Here is a 17,280-nt window from a genome sequence, read left to right on the forward strand (position 1 = left end):
TCCTAAAAAATAATATGACATAATTTAAAAGAAATTTTACGTAGAATTAGTTAGGCATTTCTTTTTTGATTTTCGATATTATATACTAATCATAATTTTTAATTACAATATGTAGTAACTATTTGGTATAGGTTAGGCATTTCATTTCTTGATTTTCTTTAATAATTTGGTACGTAAGTTTTTTAGCTCAGTTTAGTAAGAAATTTTAATAACAATTCTTTTAATTATTTATGGTAGTACAACAGTACAGTATGGTTGTACGTATTTACTCAATAATTGTATGTTAAATAGTAATTCAGCATGGGCGTAGCCACGGTGGGGCTGGGTGGGGCGCTTACCCTGGCTTTGATCTGGTAGGTACTAATTGTGAAGGGGAGTGGGCGTGGGCGTGGGATTGGGACTGAACGTGGCATATGGCGTGGGAGTGCGAGTGGGCGCGGGAGTGGGAGCATGAAAATAAAAATGATTTTTTATTGTTGCCCCACCCTGAGCCCATGGTCATAGGTCCCATAGTCACTATTCCACGCGAACGAAGTCGCGGGGACAGCTAGTAGACAAATATAATCAGAAAGCTAAGCTCAACCATAAAAGATAGACATTTATGATGTCGGGAGATATTTTTTATATAACAGAAATATAACAGAACATTTCTTTCATACTTGATTTCTGTGTAGCTTTAACCATTAAGATACACGCATTAAGAACGCACACGCGACGAAAGCTTAAAAATGGAGTTGCTGCTCTGCTCACGAATATGAAAAATAATTGTACCAAGTTTCGTTTAAATCCGTCGAGTAGTTTTTGTTTCTATAACGGTTATACAGACAGACAGACGGACAAACATTTTTGACGTCGATGTCGATCTCTAATCACCTCGTGATAGTTATTTAGGAAATATATTTCATGTGCAGAATTGACTTCTACAGATTTAATATAAGTAGGTATACATATATTTAGATTCCAATTTCCATGTAACGTTAAATTCGACTATACAATAACTAACAGACAACGCAGGTTACTCTCGTTTCCGTAAGTTGAGGCGGCTACATATTCGGTCCTAATAACATGACTTTTTGTGAACGAAACGACAGCGCGGTTTAATTCGATGGCAACACCATCAGAAAAAAGGAAATATTTTTAACTTTGAAAAAATATTATGATTTACACTATTAATACTATTTTAACATTAACACAAAATATAAGACTATGAGTGTGTAAAAATAAATCCAGCTAGTTTCACATCACACTTATGTTTATAATTAGGTATACGACATGAATATATTTATAGTCTGTCCACTATAAGAATTGCTTTTTGACAGCTCGACGGGTGATACCAGAAGTGATGTTCAAAAGATTATCGATTGTGATACCATTTCAATTATAAATTAAAAATATTATCATAAATCGAATCAGGTACGTAAATAATAATTACAACGTAAACGTACTAATAAGATATGTAATAATAAGACCACATATCTATGCATTGTATGTTAAAACTAAACTAAACTAATATTTTATTATTTATTGGTTTCTATCTTACAATTTGGTTGTCTTTACGTTTAAATTATATAACATAATAGAAGAGTTATTCTGCATCGGATATATTTTACAGAGTATTTCTATCGATTATTATAATCTATCGACCCATCATTGAATAATTCTGTGTAGACATCACTAAGTAGGCGGGACCTGTCCATGAAGAACGATAATTATTTGTATGACATTTTAACATAGACAATACAATCCTTCATAGGCGTGAAGCTGTCAAAAAGCAAATAATATAATGGACAGAGTATAATTACCAAGCAATAATCATACAGATAAATACTGAACAAAAGTATTAACAGTCAAAGTATATTTTTACTAACAACATGTAAATGATGAAGGAATAATAATTATCAACGAACTAACCTTTTTGTATTAGAGTCCCGCCTCGTGATCGAATTATTAAAACACGAAGATTTTTAAAAATGTAACCAATGAACACAATCAATATTAGATTAACTGTAATGGTGTCTAGTTTGACTTAAAATAATATACATCTACCCTCACTTTTAAAAATGTAGTATATTCACACGAATTATATAAGCGCACCTTATAGGGAAGGGAAGATTTATTATGGGTTAAAGAGTTAAATAAATAAATAACATAATTATATTTAAATTATTAATTTTTAACATTGTGTTCAGTAGTGTTAACATGTAAATTGATTTGATTTTTACGAAATCTCATAGATGGCGCTGAATCAAATTTGTCTTTATAGTACTAAGATTCATTAAACAGTTTCTCTGCCCAAATTACGTAAATGACGTAGTTTTTATAGTGTAAAGCTAGATAATAGCATGGCTTACTCAAAAACAACATTTAAACATGAGTCTTTAGATTGTACGCTGTCGTAGTTCACGGAATACGTAAGAAAAGTAAAGGTTCACAGCTCCTCCCCCGGAGGTGATAGCATGATAATATGTTTAAAAAAACCTCACACGACCTGTTAGTAATATTCATGCAAAATTTGAAGTCAATCTATGCAGTACTTTTCGAGATTAGCTCGGACAAACATACAGACAAACAGACAAACAGACAAACAGACAAACAGACAAAAATTCTAAAAACTATATTTTTGGCTTCTATATCGATTATAGATCATGGATTATGTATTCTTTTAAAAAAATATTCAATGTACAGTTTTGACTTTCCTACGATTTTATTATATGTATAGATAATAAAGATTATAAACAATCAAATAAATTATTGAAATAGTTAATACTTTATATTTGTAATGTTTACCACAAATTACTGATGGAAATGATCATGATTATACCTATAAGTACTACCTATTTTAAGTTAGATTGTTGCCTTTTGTTTCACTTAGTTACATTTTATTTTACGTCAATATATTTTCTTTTCCTGTATGAATCTAAGAACAAAAATTGTCCTGCTGGTTTTTGCTCGATATTTTTCGATCAAATAGGAAATAGCATCCATTTTCCAAAACGCGTGTGTCATTTTGTTCTTACTACTGAATGAATTACCTTCAAATATTCTAATTTATATGATCAGCTGTTTGTGTTATGGAGATATATAGACAGAAATAAAACAAAATATTTTAATTAAATTTTTTATAATAAATTAATGTAAAATATAAAAGAACGTCTTTCCCATCTTCATAAGTTTTTATAATACTTGAAGTGCAACATTTCACTATTCCGTAAAATAAACATTGAATCGAGAGATTAGTTTAGAATAAATACATTGTATTTAGTAGTCCTATTTCCATACATTCCATATTCCTCTCAGCGTTCTCACTCACACGAGGTACGTATACGTACAATAAAGAGAAAATAACATGTTTTAAATAATTAGTATCTACGCTTTTTACTTCTTAGGATCTCTGTAAACACCCATAAAGAGTATAGAGTTGGTGGGTCTCTCATAAATGACATAAACGAAGGGGAAGTTAGCGATGAAGACGCTTGGTTCTGCTGGACGAGATGATCGGAAGCCGAATATTGCTGTTGCCGCTGCTGCTACCGTGCCTGGAAAATAGAATTTACAATTACAACGTTGTTGTAAAAACTTCATTGATAAATTATTTAAAAAGTTGTTGTAAGAACATCTTTGATAAATTATTGGTAAACGATAATTAATGTGTGTTTAGAAGTAGGTATGCTTGTAGGTATGTACCAGTAACCAGTGTACCAGTTATCATTAGTGTACCAGTAATAGGGGATAATTGGATATGAATATGAATCAGTAAGTATGCAAAATGTCTCCAATGAAACCTATATCCGTATTATTTCTCTTTTCGATCGATAACATTTGGTTGGTAAAGAGTGTGTTATTACAATTTTCAACTCGAGCATAATAACATGATTTTAAAAATGAAACAACGACTGAATCGATTTTAATGGATGGCACATGGAATAATAATATAAGACAAGAAGGTACATGGTTCTGATTCGAAATTTATACCAAGTATGGAATCCATAAATGAGGAAGGAATAAATTCTCCCACAGTTCATTATATAAATGTATGAAATTCATGTACAAAGGCAGATAAAATATAATAAACATGAAATTTTTAATGGATAGATGTTTTTCACTCTTTAAATATTAAACTTTTGTCAAATATGTATAAAATTTTTGAACAAAAATAGATATACGCCAGCTAGTATGAAAGAATAATTACCTTCTTCGTCAACTTGTATCTTTGCTTTATGGACTGCATCATCGAAGACAATACCGCGGTCATCAGTAAGAGTGGAGAAGTCTGATGTCGCGTTGAAAAGATCACCAACACCAAGAGTTTCAAGAATCTAAAATGTATACATACAGATATTTAAATTATGCATTATACATTATTGTATACGTACAGGTACCTACTTTGCTACGCAGAGACAAGTACTTTTAATTAAACAGTTACAATTATAGTAGCTTATAACGTGATTCTTTTTAGGTCGCTAAACCTTTTTTTGGTTCTCTGCAATTTAAAACTACAAATAAAATTCAAGTGTTGATCGATCAACCAAAATTGCTTCTCTTCAGGGTTATTTTTATTTATATTTGAGTGAGGATATCTATTGATCAACAGACTGCGTAAATTGGGCTCTTCTGTTTATATGTGTTTTAAAATTTTATTTCTTAAGTTACATAATAATACCTCTAATTTCTCACTCTAATTTACTTATAACCAAGTCATCTACTTTATCGTACTGCGAGTGACGATAAAATACATGAATCAGAAAATATGTCCTTAACTCGTCAGGGTAGGTACCTACCTCATAAAATGTGAGGAAAAAATGTTTTTAAATAATGTTCCTCTGAGATGTTCCTTCAGTACCCTTACAGCAAGTAGGTAACAATTTCTTAGAGATCGTTGTAAATAACAGTGCAATGTATGTATAGTAATAATATAATACAATGCTTTGATTACTTACGGGTTTAAGTTCTAGAGATCTTTCAATGGTAAATTTGGGTATTTCAACGACAACCTCGCGACCCATATAACCTTCTTCAACTACAGCGGCAAGACGCTCCGGAGTTAAATTGTTGATTATGTTAGATACACCTGAAAAATACGAGCAGATGAATAAGAAATGCTTAAAACTTTTAAAACATATGCTACAATCGCTAACGTAAAACATCTGCTTACAGAGGTATAATAAGCAAATGTAATATAAGTTACGTACCTTCCTTCATTGAGTAGGGTGGAAGAAGAATGTACATGCTGATGTCATTGCCTTTGTATGGAAGTTCTAGAATTTGAGCTCCAAGGTCCTCATTTACCACTGAAAAGTTGATAAATTAATTAATACAGATAAAACGCAGTTACAGTGTAATTATAATGCATTATACATAATTAAATTGTTTTTCTATATCATACAGGAAAATACATACTATAGTGGAATATTCCCTTTTGCCTCATGAACGGTACTAAGGTTTGGCGAGTTTCGGAGACGTAGAAAACTTGCTTCTTTGTTCTTTCAGCGGGGAATTTTGAGGCCCAAACGCCTTTGAAGTACGCAGCATTTGCTAGAACCAGCTTCGTGGAATGTGAGATGCCGTCTGCGGGAATAAGATCCTTGATGTTGTTCTTTGTAACGCGTTCGACCCAACTGTTAATGTGCTCTCTTGATTGATCTGGTTGGTCTTGGAAGTTCTGAAAGAAGGCAACAAAAGTCATTACCGTATCTAAAAAGAACGATCTAATAAATTTTATGAGTAACCTAATCAATGACTGATGACGTATAGAATAAGTAAATAAAAATATTTCCGTACACAATATAGTAATTTACTATTGTTTTATATAAATGTTATTGAATGTAATTAGGCTATCATCAGTCACGCTGTACTATGATATGCGTTACATAGCAACAGCGTTTAAAATTTCCATAAAAGTATTTTGCTAGGTCACAAATTGAGAGAGTGCAATGAAAGAGAAAGTTTCAATGGCGTATCGAATCTTTTAAGCACAATCTGATTCCTATTAAGCTCTTCTGTCCTGCCATCCATCTCAATGTAGGTACAATTCATTATTTTATAATTTACTAGCAGTCCGACCCAGCTTCGTCCATGGTAGGATATAGCATACAGCCTTTTCCCGAACAGAGTGAAAAGATATTATGAATTTTAAAAAGAAAGAAAGAATATTAGATATTTTAAACTTTTTTCTCTCTATAAGAATTTTCTTGTGCCTTGACAAAAACCTTATTTTTTATACATTGGACGAGTTCTCGAGTTTTACGCTACCCATTTGACAATTCAATTGTATTTATGAAGTGGATCTAAACATAGAAGCCTCTACGACGCACATCTGAGAATGTATCCACGATCAAAAGCCACCCAACTCATAAGCATAACATCAATTACATTTGTAACAACATTACCAATGCTTCAAGTTCCCCAGAAAGGAGGTCGAGCAAACATTGTCTGACGTGCAGCCCGTTGTCGACGAACATCCTGTTGGCGTTTGTGAACTCATAGCTGTCACTGTTGTTGTTCATAGTCCGCGACCTCTTGTCCACTTTGTAAGCCGTCAGCAGGTTCACCTTGTCCTGAAAACGAAACGTAAATTTAGGATACAATCAAATCAAATCAAATCAAATCAAATCATTTATTTATTTCTCCTCACAATTCCCAATCACATAAATTAATCTACATGCATACAAAGTTATCAAACAATAAGTTGGAGTTGGAGGAGCTGGTGTCTGAAATGGGTTTTAACCGGTATCACAGATCACCAGGTCCCCGCCCTCGGAACCAAAAAACAATTACAAAAATATGTTTCACATAATTCATAAGTTTGTGGTTAGGTAGTGAGAACGACATAAGTTTATTGTTATTTAAAATTTACAAAAATAAAAATTAAAAATATACCTACATATGTGTTTGTGTGTGTGTGTGTGTGTGTGTTGTGTGTGTATGTTTGTGTGTGTGTGTGTGTGTGTGCGCGCGTTTATGTTAGTGTGTCATACATATTTTAAAATTCATCCATTTGTTTATTTATATTTTAAATAAAAATAATTTACACTGAAAGCAATTTTATCATTTTACCTACTGTAATAAATAATTTATTATTAGATATATTATTAATAATTAATTTCATATTTACTAACATCACAAATTTCACAATTTAAAGCAAGTTTTCTGTAGCAGCATAATCCAATTTTTGAATCCATTCCCTTACCACACGTTTACACTTGTCAGTTGTTAGTGAAAAAATTGAGAGAATTTCGTTTAATTTATTGTAGATATTAGGGCCCTGGTAACAAAAAAAGCGATGTGAAAATTTTGTACTAAACTTATTTGTTTCACAAATTTTGCCCCTTCTGCGTGACGCGTTAGCCCGCTCAAGGCTGAAGGTAGTAAGAGAATGTTGGCGTACAGCTGTGTGAAGAATAAATAATTGTCGTACAGTTAGTACCCTGGTCATCACATAAACGTCCTTTGTAGGGTGAAAGAAAGGCAGAAATTTTATAACTTTTAAGACAGCTCGTTGTGCTCTTTCTATCTTAATAAAATAAGTTTTAGGAGCACCACCCCAAGATGTTATGCAATAGGTCAACAGTGACTGGCATAGGGCTTTATATACTGTTATAATGAGTTGTTCATCAGCAACATGTCTTAAGTTTTTGAAAATTGAGATAAGCTTACGGGTGCGAGTGGCTATTAAGTTAATGTGTGATTGAAAATTCAATTTATCGTCTATAATAACGCCCAGGTATTTTATTGATTCAGTACTATTTATTCTAGGACATGTGCAGTTTGGATCATTTTTGTTACAAGAGTGTGTAATTAAACTATGCATATCAGTTTTATCAGTATTTTTCATAGAGAAAGTTATATACTTTGTCTTATCGATGTTTAATGTTAGGGAATTTTCATGTAACCACTCAGTAACTTCATTTAGTCCTTGTTGGGCATTTAAAAATACTTCATTCCACGTATCACCGCTGAATACCAAAGATGTGTCATCAGCAAAGGTAATGATTTTAGCTGATGGAAATTTAAGTTTACACAGATCATTAATATAGACGAGAAACAAAGTAGGGCCTAAAATACTGCCCTGTGGGACGCCATAGTTGATAGGAGCCTCATCACTGATAACATCGTCAATTATTACACATTGCGTTCGATCAGTCAAATAGCTTTTGAACAGATTCAATTGTATATCCCTAACACCTAAGCATTCAAGTTTGTTTATCAAGATCGGGACAGAGACTGTGTCAAAAGCCTTGGCCAGATCCAGAAATATTGCTAATGTTTTCTTCTTTTTATCCATATTAGTCACAATAAAATTTGTAAGTTCGTGTACAGCATCAGAAGTCGATTTGTTAGCTCTAAAACCGAATTGAGCTGAAGACAAAAGCTTATTCTTCTCTAAAAAGTCAACAAGCCTTTTATTCATGACTCTTTCCAAAATTTTTGACAAAGCTGGAAGGATAGAAATTGGCCTGTAGTTATTAACACAGTCCCTGTCTCCGCCCTTGTGGATTGGATGGATTCTTGATTTTTTTAAAACTTTAGGAAATTGTCCTGTTGATATTGACAAGTTACAAATATATGTTATATGAGGAGATAAAATTTCACAAAAATTCTTTAGGATATTGGAAGAAATCAGATCGAGACCAACAGCGCAATCACTTTTTAGATTCCTTATTATAGATTTGACTTCATCTTCAGTGGTAGGTAGCATAACAAAAGAATGGGGGTTGGAAACATGTGCTGAAGAGCCTGTCCGTCTGATATGTTTGTTTCGGTTTATTTTTTCTGCCAACTTTTCGCCAATATTAACAAAGAAGCTATTAACGTCATTTATAGATTGCTTAGAGTTATTGCTTAATAGGAGTTCGGATGAATTATTTTTAATTTTCGATGTATTTGTGATCTCTTTGATGGCTTTCCATAGTCTTTTATTATTATTTTTAGCATTTTGTAGTTGTAATTTCTCGTAATCTCTTTTTAATTTTTTAATCAAGGACGAACAAAAATTTCTGTATCTCTTATAAGTAACTTTTAAGATATCGTTATTTGGTTCTTTTTTAGTTTTTTTGTATAGATTATCTCGATTTTTGAGACATTTTAAGATTCCTTGTGTCATCCATGGCTTAAGAATTCTCCTTCTCTTAGACTTTACGGTCTCAGTAGAGTTCGCAACTATCAGAGTTCGAAGACTATTTATAAAGAAGTTAACAGCATCATCTATATCAGGAAATGTGTAGAGAGGTTTAAAATCTGTTTCATTTAAATCAATACCTAATTTATCATAGTTTATATGTGTTACATGTTTACTGGGTTTTAAGATTTTATTTATGGAAATATAAAGAACTACACTATTATGGTCAGTAAGAGATGTTGGAAGTATAAGACAATGAGCAGCTAGTTTAGTTTTAAGTAAAACGTGATCTAAGCATGATTTATAGCGAGTAGGAAGAGAATGAGCCGGTTGAATGCCATGGAATGCAAGCATTTCTAAATAAGTGAAGGCGTTTATATCCGAGCAATTTTCGCTAATGTCAATATTAATGTCACCCACGATAATTATATTCTGAGTGGAAGAATAATTCATCAAAATGCTGTTTAGAGATTGAATAAAGTTGTTTATATTTTTATACCCTGGAGGTCTATAAATAGCAATAACGATAGTATTACGATCTGGTTGAAGAATAACACAGTTTGCGTCCACTATTTGTGGTTCCGATACCAGAGTAACTAATTCATTTCTATAATACACCACGACGCCTTCGTTTTGAGTACGATTGTTCGTACTAGCGTGATGGTGGTACCCTTCCATAATTGGTATATTATAATTAAGTGACAGCCAACACTCCGTCAAGACAACATAGTCCCACAAAACTCCACTGCTGGTAAGAATCGCTAATAGGCCATCAAAATTACAATTTAAGCTACGTATATTTTGCTGGAAAATTTTTAAACATTTTTTAGAAACCGGAAGGTGAGACCGACAGTCTTCAATATCACACATAGTAGATTCAGCTATGTTAAAGGAATCTATGTCTTTGTGTATTTGATTAACATCATCGAATTTTAAATAATATGATATAATACTGATTGTTCATTATATAAAAGGGCGTAGACGATTTTTTAAGACAATACAAAATAACGATACCTTCTACATTTGTACATAGAAACGTATATAGTGTATTTAAAATTGGGGTTTTTTTAATTGCGACCAAGAGAAAACCTAATATTATAGCCTTACAACAACAAGCAGTTGTGTCTAAATTAGCTAAGCAATATTTACTTTTTTTTAAACGGATTATAAAAGCGGTTGTATTGTAGTGGAAGTGCAAATAACATTCAGATCCACAATCAATATAAATGGTAGTTATGATGTAGTACTGGAGGATGAATTTGGTGTCGTTTATAAAATGATAAAAATATGTGTTTCTGAAAATAATTAATGTATAATTAATATGTGTATATGTAATGTGTTTGTTGAAATTGTTTACATTCATTTTAGCAATAAATACATAATAAGTTGGAAGTAAAAAATAGTTTACAAAACTAAAACAATTAAACTTTACAAAAATTAGTCATTTTGATATACATAAGGATGTTAGAATATCTTGCGAGTTTACGCGAATTGCTTGACTACCCTCCTTTTTCTTCAAATAAACAAAACCTCGGGATGTCCAACAATAGCTGTAGTTATTGGTTTTTGCAAAATCTCGGGCTAAATAAAAAAGGTGTCTTGTTTTTGCGGTAAGAGATTCTGACATATAGACCTGTTTAGACGGTCCTTCAATTTCCAGATTTGTAGAGTTGAAGAAATTAGGTTTATTTATCTGATTATATTTTTTTAATGACTGTAAAAATTTTTCCTTAGTTATAACTGAATTAAATTCAACTATCAGAGATTTCATGCCTTGAGAATTTGCTTTAGTACGGAATACATCAAAGATATCCGAAGGAGCGACAGGAACACTTAGGAATTTGCCCGTGTTGATTACTATTTTAAAAAGGTCTTCTTTGGATTCCGGTATACGTGAAGGTATGTTTCTCAATTCTAGGCTAGCTCTTTTTTGATGCCTTTCAAAGTTTTCGATTTTATCTACGAGCATATTCGTGTTATTAAGAAGTGCTTTCTTTTCGCTTATTAAGGTATTAAATTGTTCTTTTAAATCATCGTATTGTTTTGAAATGAATTCCGTTGTCTTACAGAAATTTGATAGTGATTTATTCATTTCTTCAAATCTGTTAAGCAAGGAGGCATATTTCTTTTCTTGTTCATCTTTAAATTCCGTAAACACCTTTTTAAAATATTCCTTTAAATCACTCAATTCTTCACCGTGCTCCAGTTTGCGTTTACGTCTTTGGCTTATATTTATAGTTTGTCTTCCATAAGACGGAGTATTTGAGTCCGATTCGGTATCACATTTTGATTTAGATGAGCCAGTCGGTGGTGTTCTTTTAAGGGGCATTATGAGTCCCAAAAAATAAATAAATAGAAAATAATAAAAATAAAATATAAAAAATTCAATATATTCTGTTGGGACTAGAACTCGCTTTCCTCAAGACGTTGTCTCGTCCGTACTGCGGTCCAACTAGCTAAGACGACATTAATGGACGTTGTGAATTTTTTGTACAGTTTTTAGGGTTTTAATTTCTTTTACTGATGTTCTCCTAGTACATTTATTTGTAATTTTACTTCAACGCTTGCTCTTTTACTCACAGATTGTTTCACTCGCACATCCACAGCGACGCTAAATAACTTCGTACGGTTTATGCTCGCCTGGTACTGCTGACTTTAGTTTCGATTTAATTTAATTAATTATTCGCAAATAAAAATATTTTTAGAGAAACGAACACAAACACGTCCACTCTGACTGAGATCCGAGGGGGAAGGATGACAATATCTTGGTCATGTTGTGTTAGCTGCGCTCTTGAAACGATTGTTCTGAGAATTAAACGTAAGAATATCTACATATTACAATAGTAAATACACTTGGGGATGTCTAAGAAAGATGTTTCAGATATATATTGTCGAAGTGTTAATTATGTTGTTCATTTGTTATTTTAAGATAACTAATATTATTAAATATGAAGTAATTAAGATTTACATCAACAACACCTCTACATCGTTACATCCTAATGATGATTGCTCTATGCAATATTATTTTGAATAATAAAATGCCCTGTAAAAATAAGCCTTACCAAAGAATCAGCAATTTTCAAGGCTTGTTTCAGCCCTTGTTCTGTTTGGTGGCCCGCTGCAAAATAACCAAGGAGCAGGGCATGGTACACCGAAAATGGTGAGAAGAAGATGTTGTCATCCGGTACATATTTGTTGATTGCATTAAACAGGTCTAAAGTAAAATGTAGTTGACCCTTGTACATATTTATTCGATCGTCGGGGTTCAGTTTTTTGGATGCATCGTCTTTGTAAAAACACTGGCTGTTCACCGCCGCAGCCGATGCGATGATCAAAAGTGCTAATTTCATCATCTTAAATCTGAAACAAACAATTTTTAAGTGTTAATAGGTAGGACGTTCATGGTTTATTTAGGAAGGCCTTGTTACACATGAAGATGTCTTTTTGGCAATAGAAAAGCTGGAGCAACAGAATTGAGTTAGTAATCATGCTAATTAATAAAATAAAACTAATTGCATAATCCGATATTTCAGTAGTTAGAATTCCATGTAGAGTCAAATTGAGTGGAAACTCGTTTTGTTGAGTTGAGTAAATGCCTGTATTGTGTATAATCATCCAATAGTGACATGTAAATATAATAGTTATTGTAAAAATAATAATTGCAGTTGTAAAATATGCGTCAACGTTTAACCTTAACGCTATTATATTAAAGCAAGCAAAGGATTGGTCACGAACGGAATCGCGCGGTTGTCCCCGCGCGAAACTGGGAAAACCCAGCGACTCGTGTTTTATTCATAACATATGCATTTCAAGACGAATTCTTCTACATTGCATATTATCCATAATATGAATACGCAGAATTATATTATTTGTATGTCAAGGCAATATTTATTTTACATTAATCGTAATACCAGCTTTATTATTCGACGAATTCCAATACCTTATCCATTAATGCTTTTGTTATTTATGACACACTATTACAATTATTTATCACGACCTTTTTCAAATATTATCTAAACAAATAACTTTTATCAACAATGCTATTAATGCAGTGTAAGTATTTGTTTATTCCTTGAAGTATTCGTAACATTTACATATATATACTAGTGAAATAGATAAAATAAACTGCTGGATTTTCACAACCTTCATTCTATTCTAATTTGTTAGAGGGAATTCCGATGTGAACAATAGAATTCGAGCATAATGCACGGATTTCCCTTTGGAGATCATCAGCGCAGAGAAAGTCAGACACGTCAGCGCATTTGTTACACAACAACCGGACCACTAAAGCGTGTCATTCGTACCCGCGAACGCGGTTTATACTTTATTGAGGACAAAATATACCATTAATACTCTAAAAGCACATAATTACCTGCGTCAAACGTTTAGTTGAGAGAATTGAGGTTTCATTGTCCAGACCGCAGTGAACTCGTTAGATCACTAATATGTGAGAAACTTACGGCGATGACCTATTTCAGTCAGCAAATTGAAAATTCATGCATTCAACTGGATGTAGTACATTTCCATTTAATTTAATCATAATATCGGATGATTGTCAGTATGTAATTAGAGTATTATGTGAATGTAAAAACCCTGTGTCATATTAAAAATAATTAAATTGCAATTCATGTTTACGTTACGCTTGTAAGGTAATCGATACATCGTAAAAGTAAGCCCAGCTGGGAAAATACGTTACCTACATATTCCCATACATATAACGGTGTATTGCGAATCATTGATTACGGTAATGATTTCAGAAAACGTAAAAATGTTTTATGACAGCACCGTTAAGAATTAACCGTTGCAATTTAAAAAGTGGATTGCAAATTTCATTTATGTTTTATTAGATGTTTTTATGCTTTAAAAATAAATCAGTTGGAAGTGTAAATGCGATTTTTTAACGGTTTTAGACACAATTTTTTTTTTAATACATCTTTATATAAATTTAATCTTGTAGTTACGTCTTCTTTTCAAAGGGCTACCTAAAATTTTGTAATTCCTTTAAAAACCTTCGTGTTTTTTAAACCAGTCACGCCTAAAGTAACGTAACGTTTGCATAAGATTCAATTGTATGTACTTACTACGTTATTGGTAATGTACGCTACTGGAATATGAAACAACAAACAAAGACTGGTGTTATCAGCTGTGGACATATTGATCGATGAAACACAACGTCATTATTATGACACTGGTACTGCATAATGGGTTTATATTTTTCTACGTGTAGGTACGGTGTAGGCTGCCGCGGTCTATATAAATAATTAAATTGCAATGGGAGACATTCTGAACATTAAATTACACCTACAAATATTCTTGGGGAACGTAATATTAATATTATAGTACCTATCTATATATTATAACTAACTAACTAACTAACTAACTAACTAACTATTATAAGGGCTGCTTTATTTTGAAGAATTAACTAACGTTCGAAGTGAAAATTATTTGATTATTCAATATCAGCTAAATTATAAAAAATCTCAGCCGATTTTGATTCTGTTGTTATATTTTCAGACAGCATAGCATACGGATTATGATCTGATATTAGTGACCTATATTATGAAAAACACGTGTTTGAATATACTTCGTGTTATAACATAAACAAATATAATACAAATTTAACAATATAAACACAAGGATACACTATACAGCAGTATAGTTAAGAACTTGCAAGTATAATTGCTTCTATTGTTTTCCAATAATTGACGGCCTATTAGTAAAAAAAATATTAATTCACTGCAAACAATTGATGTAACATAATATATTTAATAATTCAAAGGCTTAGTTCAAAGGTATTGCCAAATCATGACCTATAAACATTTTTGATATAAGACCCAGCTAGACGTTCTCAAAAGTTGTATGTTTTTTTTTAAATTTTAACTTGCATGAAAAATATTTCTTATGTTTTAATGTTTGGTAATATACTGTGGTAATATAGGTAAGGAATTCTTAACCTATTATTTAAAAATGTAAGAGACAACAATATCAAGTAGAGATTCAATACGAACAACTCATTCCAATCCACGGTAATATCGATTGACCGTTTTGCGTAAAAGAGGATAGACATACACCTTACATACACCCAAACCTACTCTTACTTATAGAATAAAATATAAAATAGGTACTAAAATGAGACGCTTTATATTTTTATTGTAAACACAAAATCTAGTTTGCTGCCATTTTGCTGCAGGTATAATTATTTTCATGTAGGTACCTATTCTACCTTAAAATGTCTTCTGAATATTATATTATGTTCCACTGGGGTCAATAGACGATTTTAGGCCTTGGCAACTTAAAGTCGTCTAGACGTGTTTGGGACATATGTATGTTTATTCTAAAATGCGTTTCCTCTGTATTCCTCATTCTTATCATGAGGCTCCCTAACATAATTTCTGGCACTGAGAGACCGGTTAGACCGATACGGTGCTAGACGCTAACACAGCCGTAATAAAGTTGAATATCGCGTGCGCTATTTGATCGCGATCGAGCTCGAAATTAAATCTCGTAAGTCTCAATTCTTATTTCGTTTATAACTAAAGTAATAATTGATCTAGAGAAAAAATATCTTGGGATTGGTCATTGGATAGTAAACTATATTTTCTTACTGTTAAGGTTAACATTTATTTTAGACATAAAGTCCAAGTAAATGTTAAAAAAATGTGTGCGTGTAGGTACTAGTACACACGTAAGAAGTGAAACTTCTTTATGACCTTATTTTTCAAAGAATAATTTACTAGGAACTTTACAAAAATACGTGTAATCACGCGTGGTAGGGATAAGAAAAACGCGCGTAACGGAAAAATGTCGCGCGTAACGAAAAAATGTTACACTACTTTTTTTTCAACCCCGATAAAGAAGTTTCACTTCAAAAATATAATAATCCTTAAAAAAGGCATAATTGTGATAATAAACGAAAATGTTACAATAACGTAACTGTCTTGTACATGGAACAAGAAAAAGACCCAATAAATCATATACTAAAGTTCCATTTTGATTGTATGTGTGACTGTTTCAGAATATTAATGCAAATTCACATAAAATTTAGGGAGCCTCCTCTTAATTATTAAGTAAGCATCAACAATATTTTACTAACGATATGCATTGTGCATGTGCATCTTGAAAATGTACAGATTAGTTCTAATAACACCTGATTGCTTATCATTGTTCTGACTGAATTTTATACAATTTTTTTATACTGTGTGTATAGATAGTGTTAAATTGCTGTAGCATCTTTTATGAAGCACAATTTTTTTACAGGGATATTTTACATTGGCTTATGTATGTCTTAAAAGCTTAAGTAGGTATAGTTAGTTTAATATAGTTAAAATATTGAACATCCTTCCTTATTTACTTATGTACCATAACGTATTTTCATACAATAATAATTGATCAACAATGCTCTACGAGAGCACATAACGATTAAAATAATATTTGTGTACAAACAAGAGTAAGCATTGTAGTCATAATATCCAAAAGTAATAATATACCAAAATATATGGCATTATATAAAATGACTGATTCTATGAATAAACTACGACATAAACATATGTTGTAATTTCAACGCGAATTCGTCATAGACATTAGAAAGCGTGCATGAAAATCAGCATGAGTGGTATTGTTATTTGTATTTACAGTATAATATAAACACTGATTAGTCCAAAGCAATCTGTAAATATAACTTAATTCTGATGTTAAAGCTGTGTATATTCGAGCTTTCTATTGATAAGATAATACATATTAGGAGTAGGTATCTATTATAAATTTAACAAAATATATTTTGATCTCTTGTTTGCTTATGTAATGGACAAAATGCAGTATTTAATAGCGGTAGGAACAGTTTTTAAATACCTAATTTTAAATAATTAAATGCTTTACCTAAAACGTAATTTAAAAATACCTACATGCATTAATATACATATATATGTAACCTTAACAAACAGGATAAACAATATCATCCATGGAGAAAAACAACGCTCACCTCATCCTTTGTCTGAAAAATCCTATTGTTTTCGTCCGTCAAATATATTTGAGAAGTAAAAATGTAAAAGTCACGTAAATCACTGTTATTTTTAACTTGTTTTAATGTTTTTGTTTATGTGAAAGTAACGTAACGTTATTCTGTAGCGGAGCTCTGAGGCTAACTGATTGAGAACCGGCCGCTATCC

The 17,280-nt window shown here is 31.9% G+C and overlaps 1 protein-coding gene across 1 annotated transcript; it reads right to left on the bottom strand.

Annotated features, from left to right (window-relative positions):
• Positions 1-3,104: 3,104 nt before the first annotated feature.
• LOC149489865 (serine protease inhibitor 88Ea-like) lies at positions 3,105-17,280 on the bottom strand. Its single transcript, XM_089714640.1, has 8 exons — positions 17,094-17,280; positions 12,178-12,475; positions 6,387-6,554; positions 5,398-5,659; positions 5,190-5,288; positions 4,938-5,068; positions 4,190-4,316; positions 3,105-3,536 (listed from the first exon to the last, which is right to left on the bottom strand). The coding sequence occupies exons 1-8, from the start codon at positions 17,096-17,098 to the stop codon at positions 3,376-3,378; spliced, it is 1,251 nt and encodes a 416-aa protein (XP_089570766.1). The 5' UTR covers positions 17,099-17,280; the 3' UTR covers positions 3,105-3,375.

Source organism: Colias philodice, chromosome 3 (genome assembly GCF_061535455.1).
Source record: "Colias philodice isolate Cphi_HAF_F1 chromosome 3, ilColPhil1 Martin Lab GWU primary, whole genome shotgun sequence".
NCBI classification, from domain to species: domain Eukaryota; kingdom Metazoa; phylum Arthropoda; class Insecta; order Lepidoptera; family Pieridae; genus Colias; species Colias philodice.

Bases quoted from the DNA above. Each gene is read 5' to 3' on its own strand.
- LOC149489865 (XM_089714640.1), bottom strand. The intron at 6,555-12,177 runs GTAAGGCTTATT...TTTCGTTTTCAG, and splicing joins TGAAAATTGCTGATTCTTTG to GACAAGGTGAACCTGCTGAC. The intron at 4,317-4,937 runs GTAAGTAATCAA...TATACATTTTAG, and splicing joins GATCTCTAGAACTTAAACCC to ATTCTTGAAACTCTTGGTGT.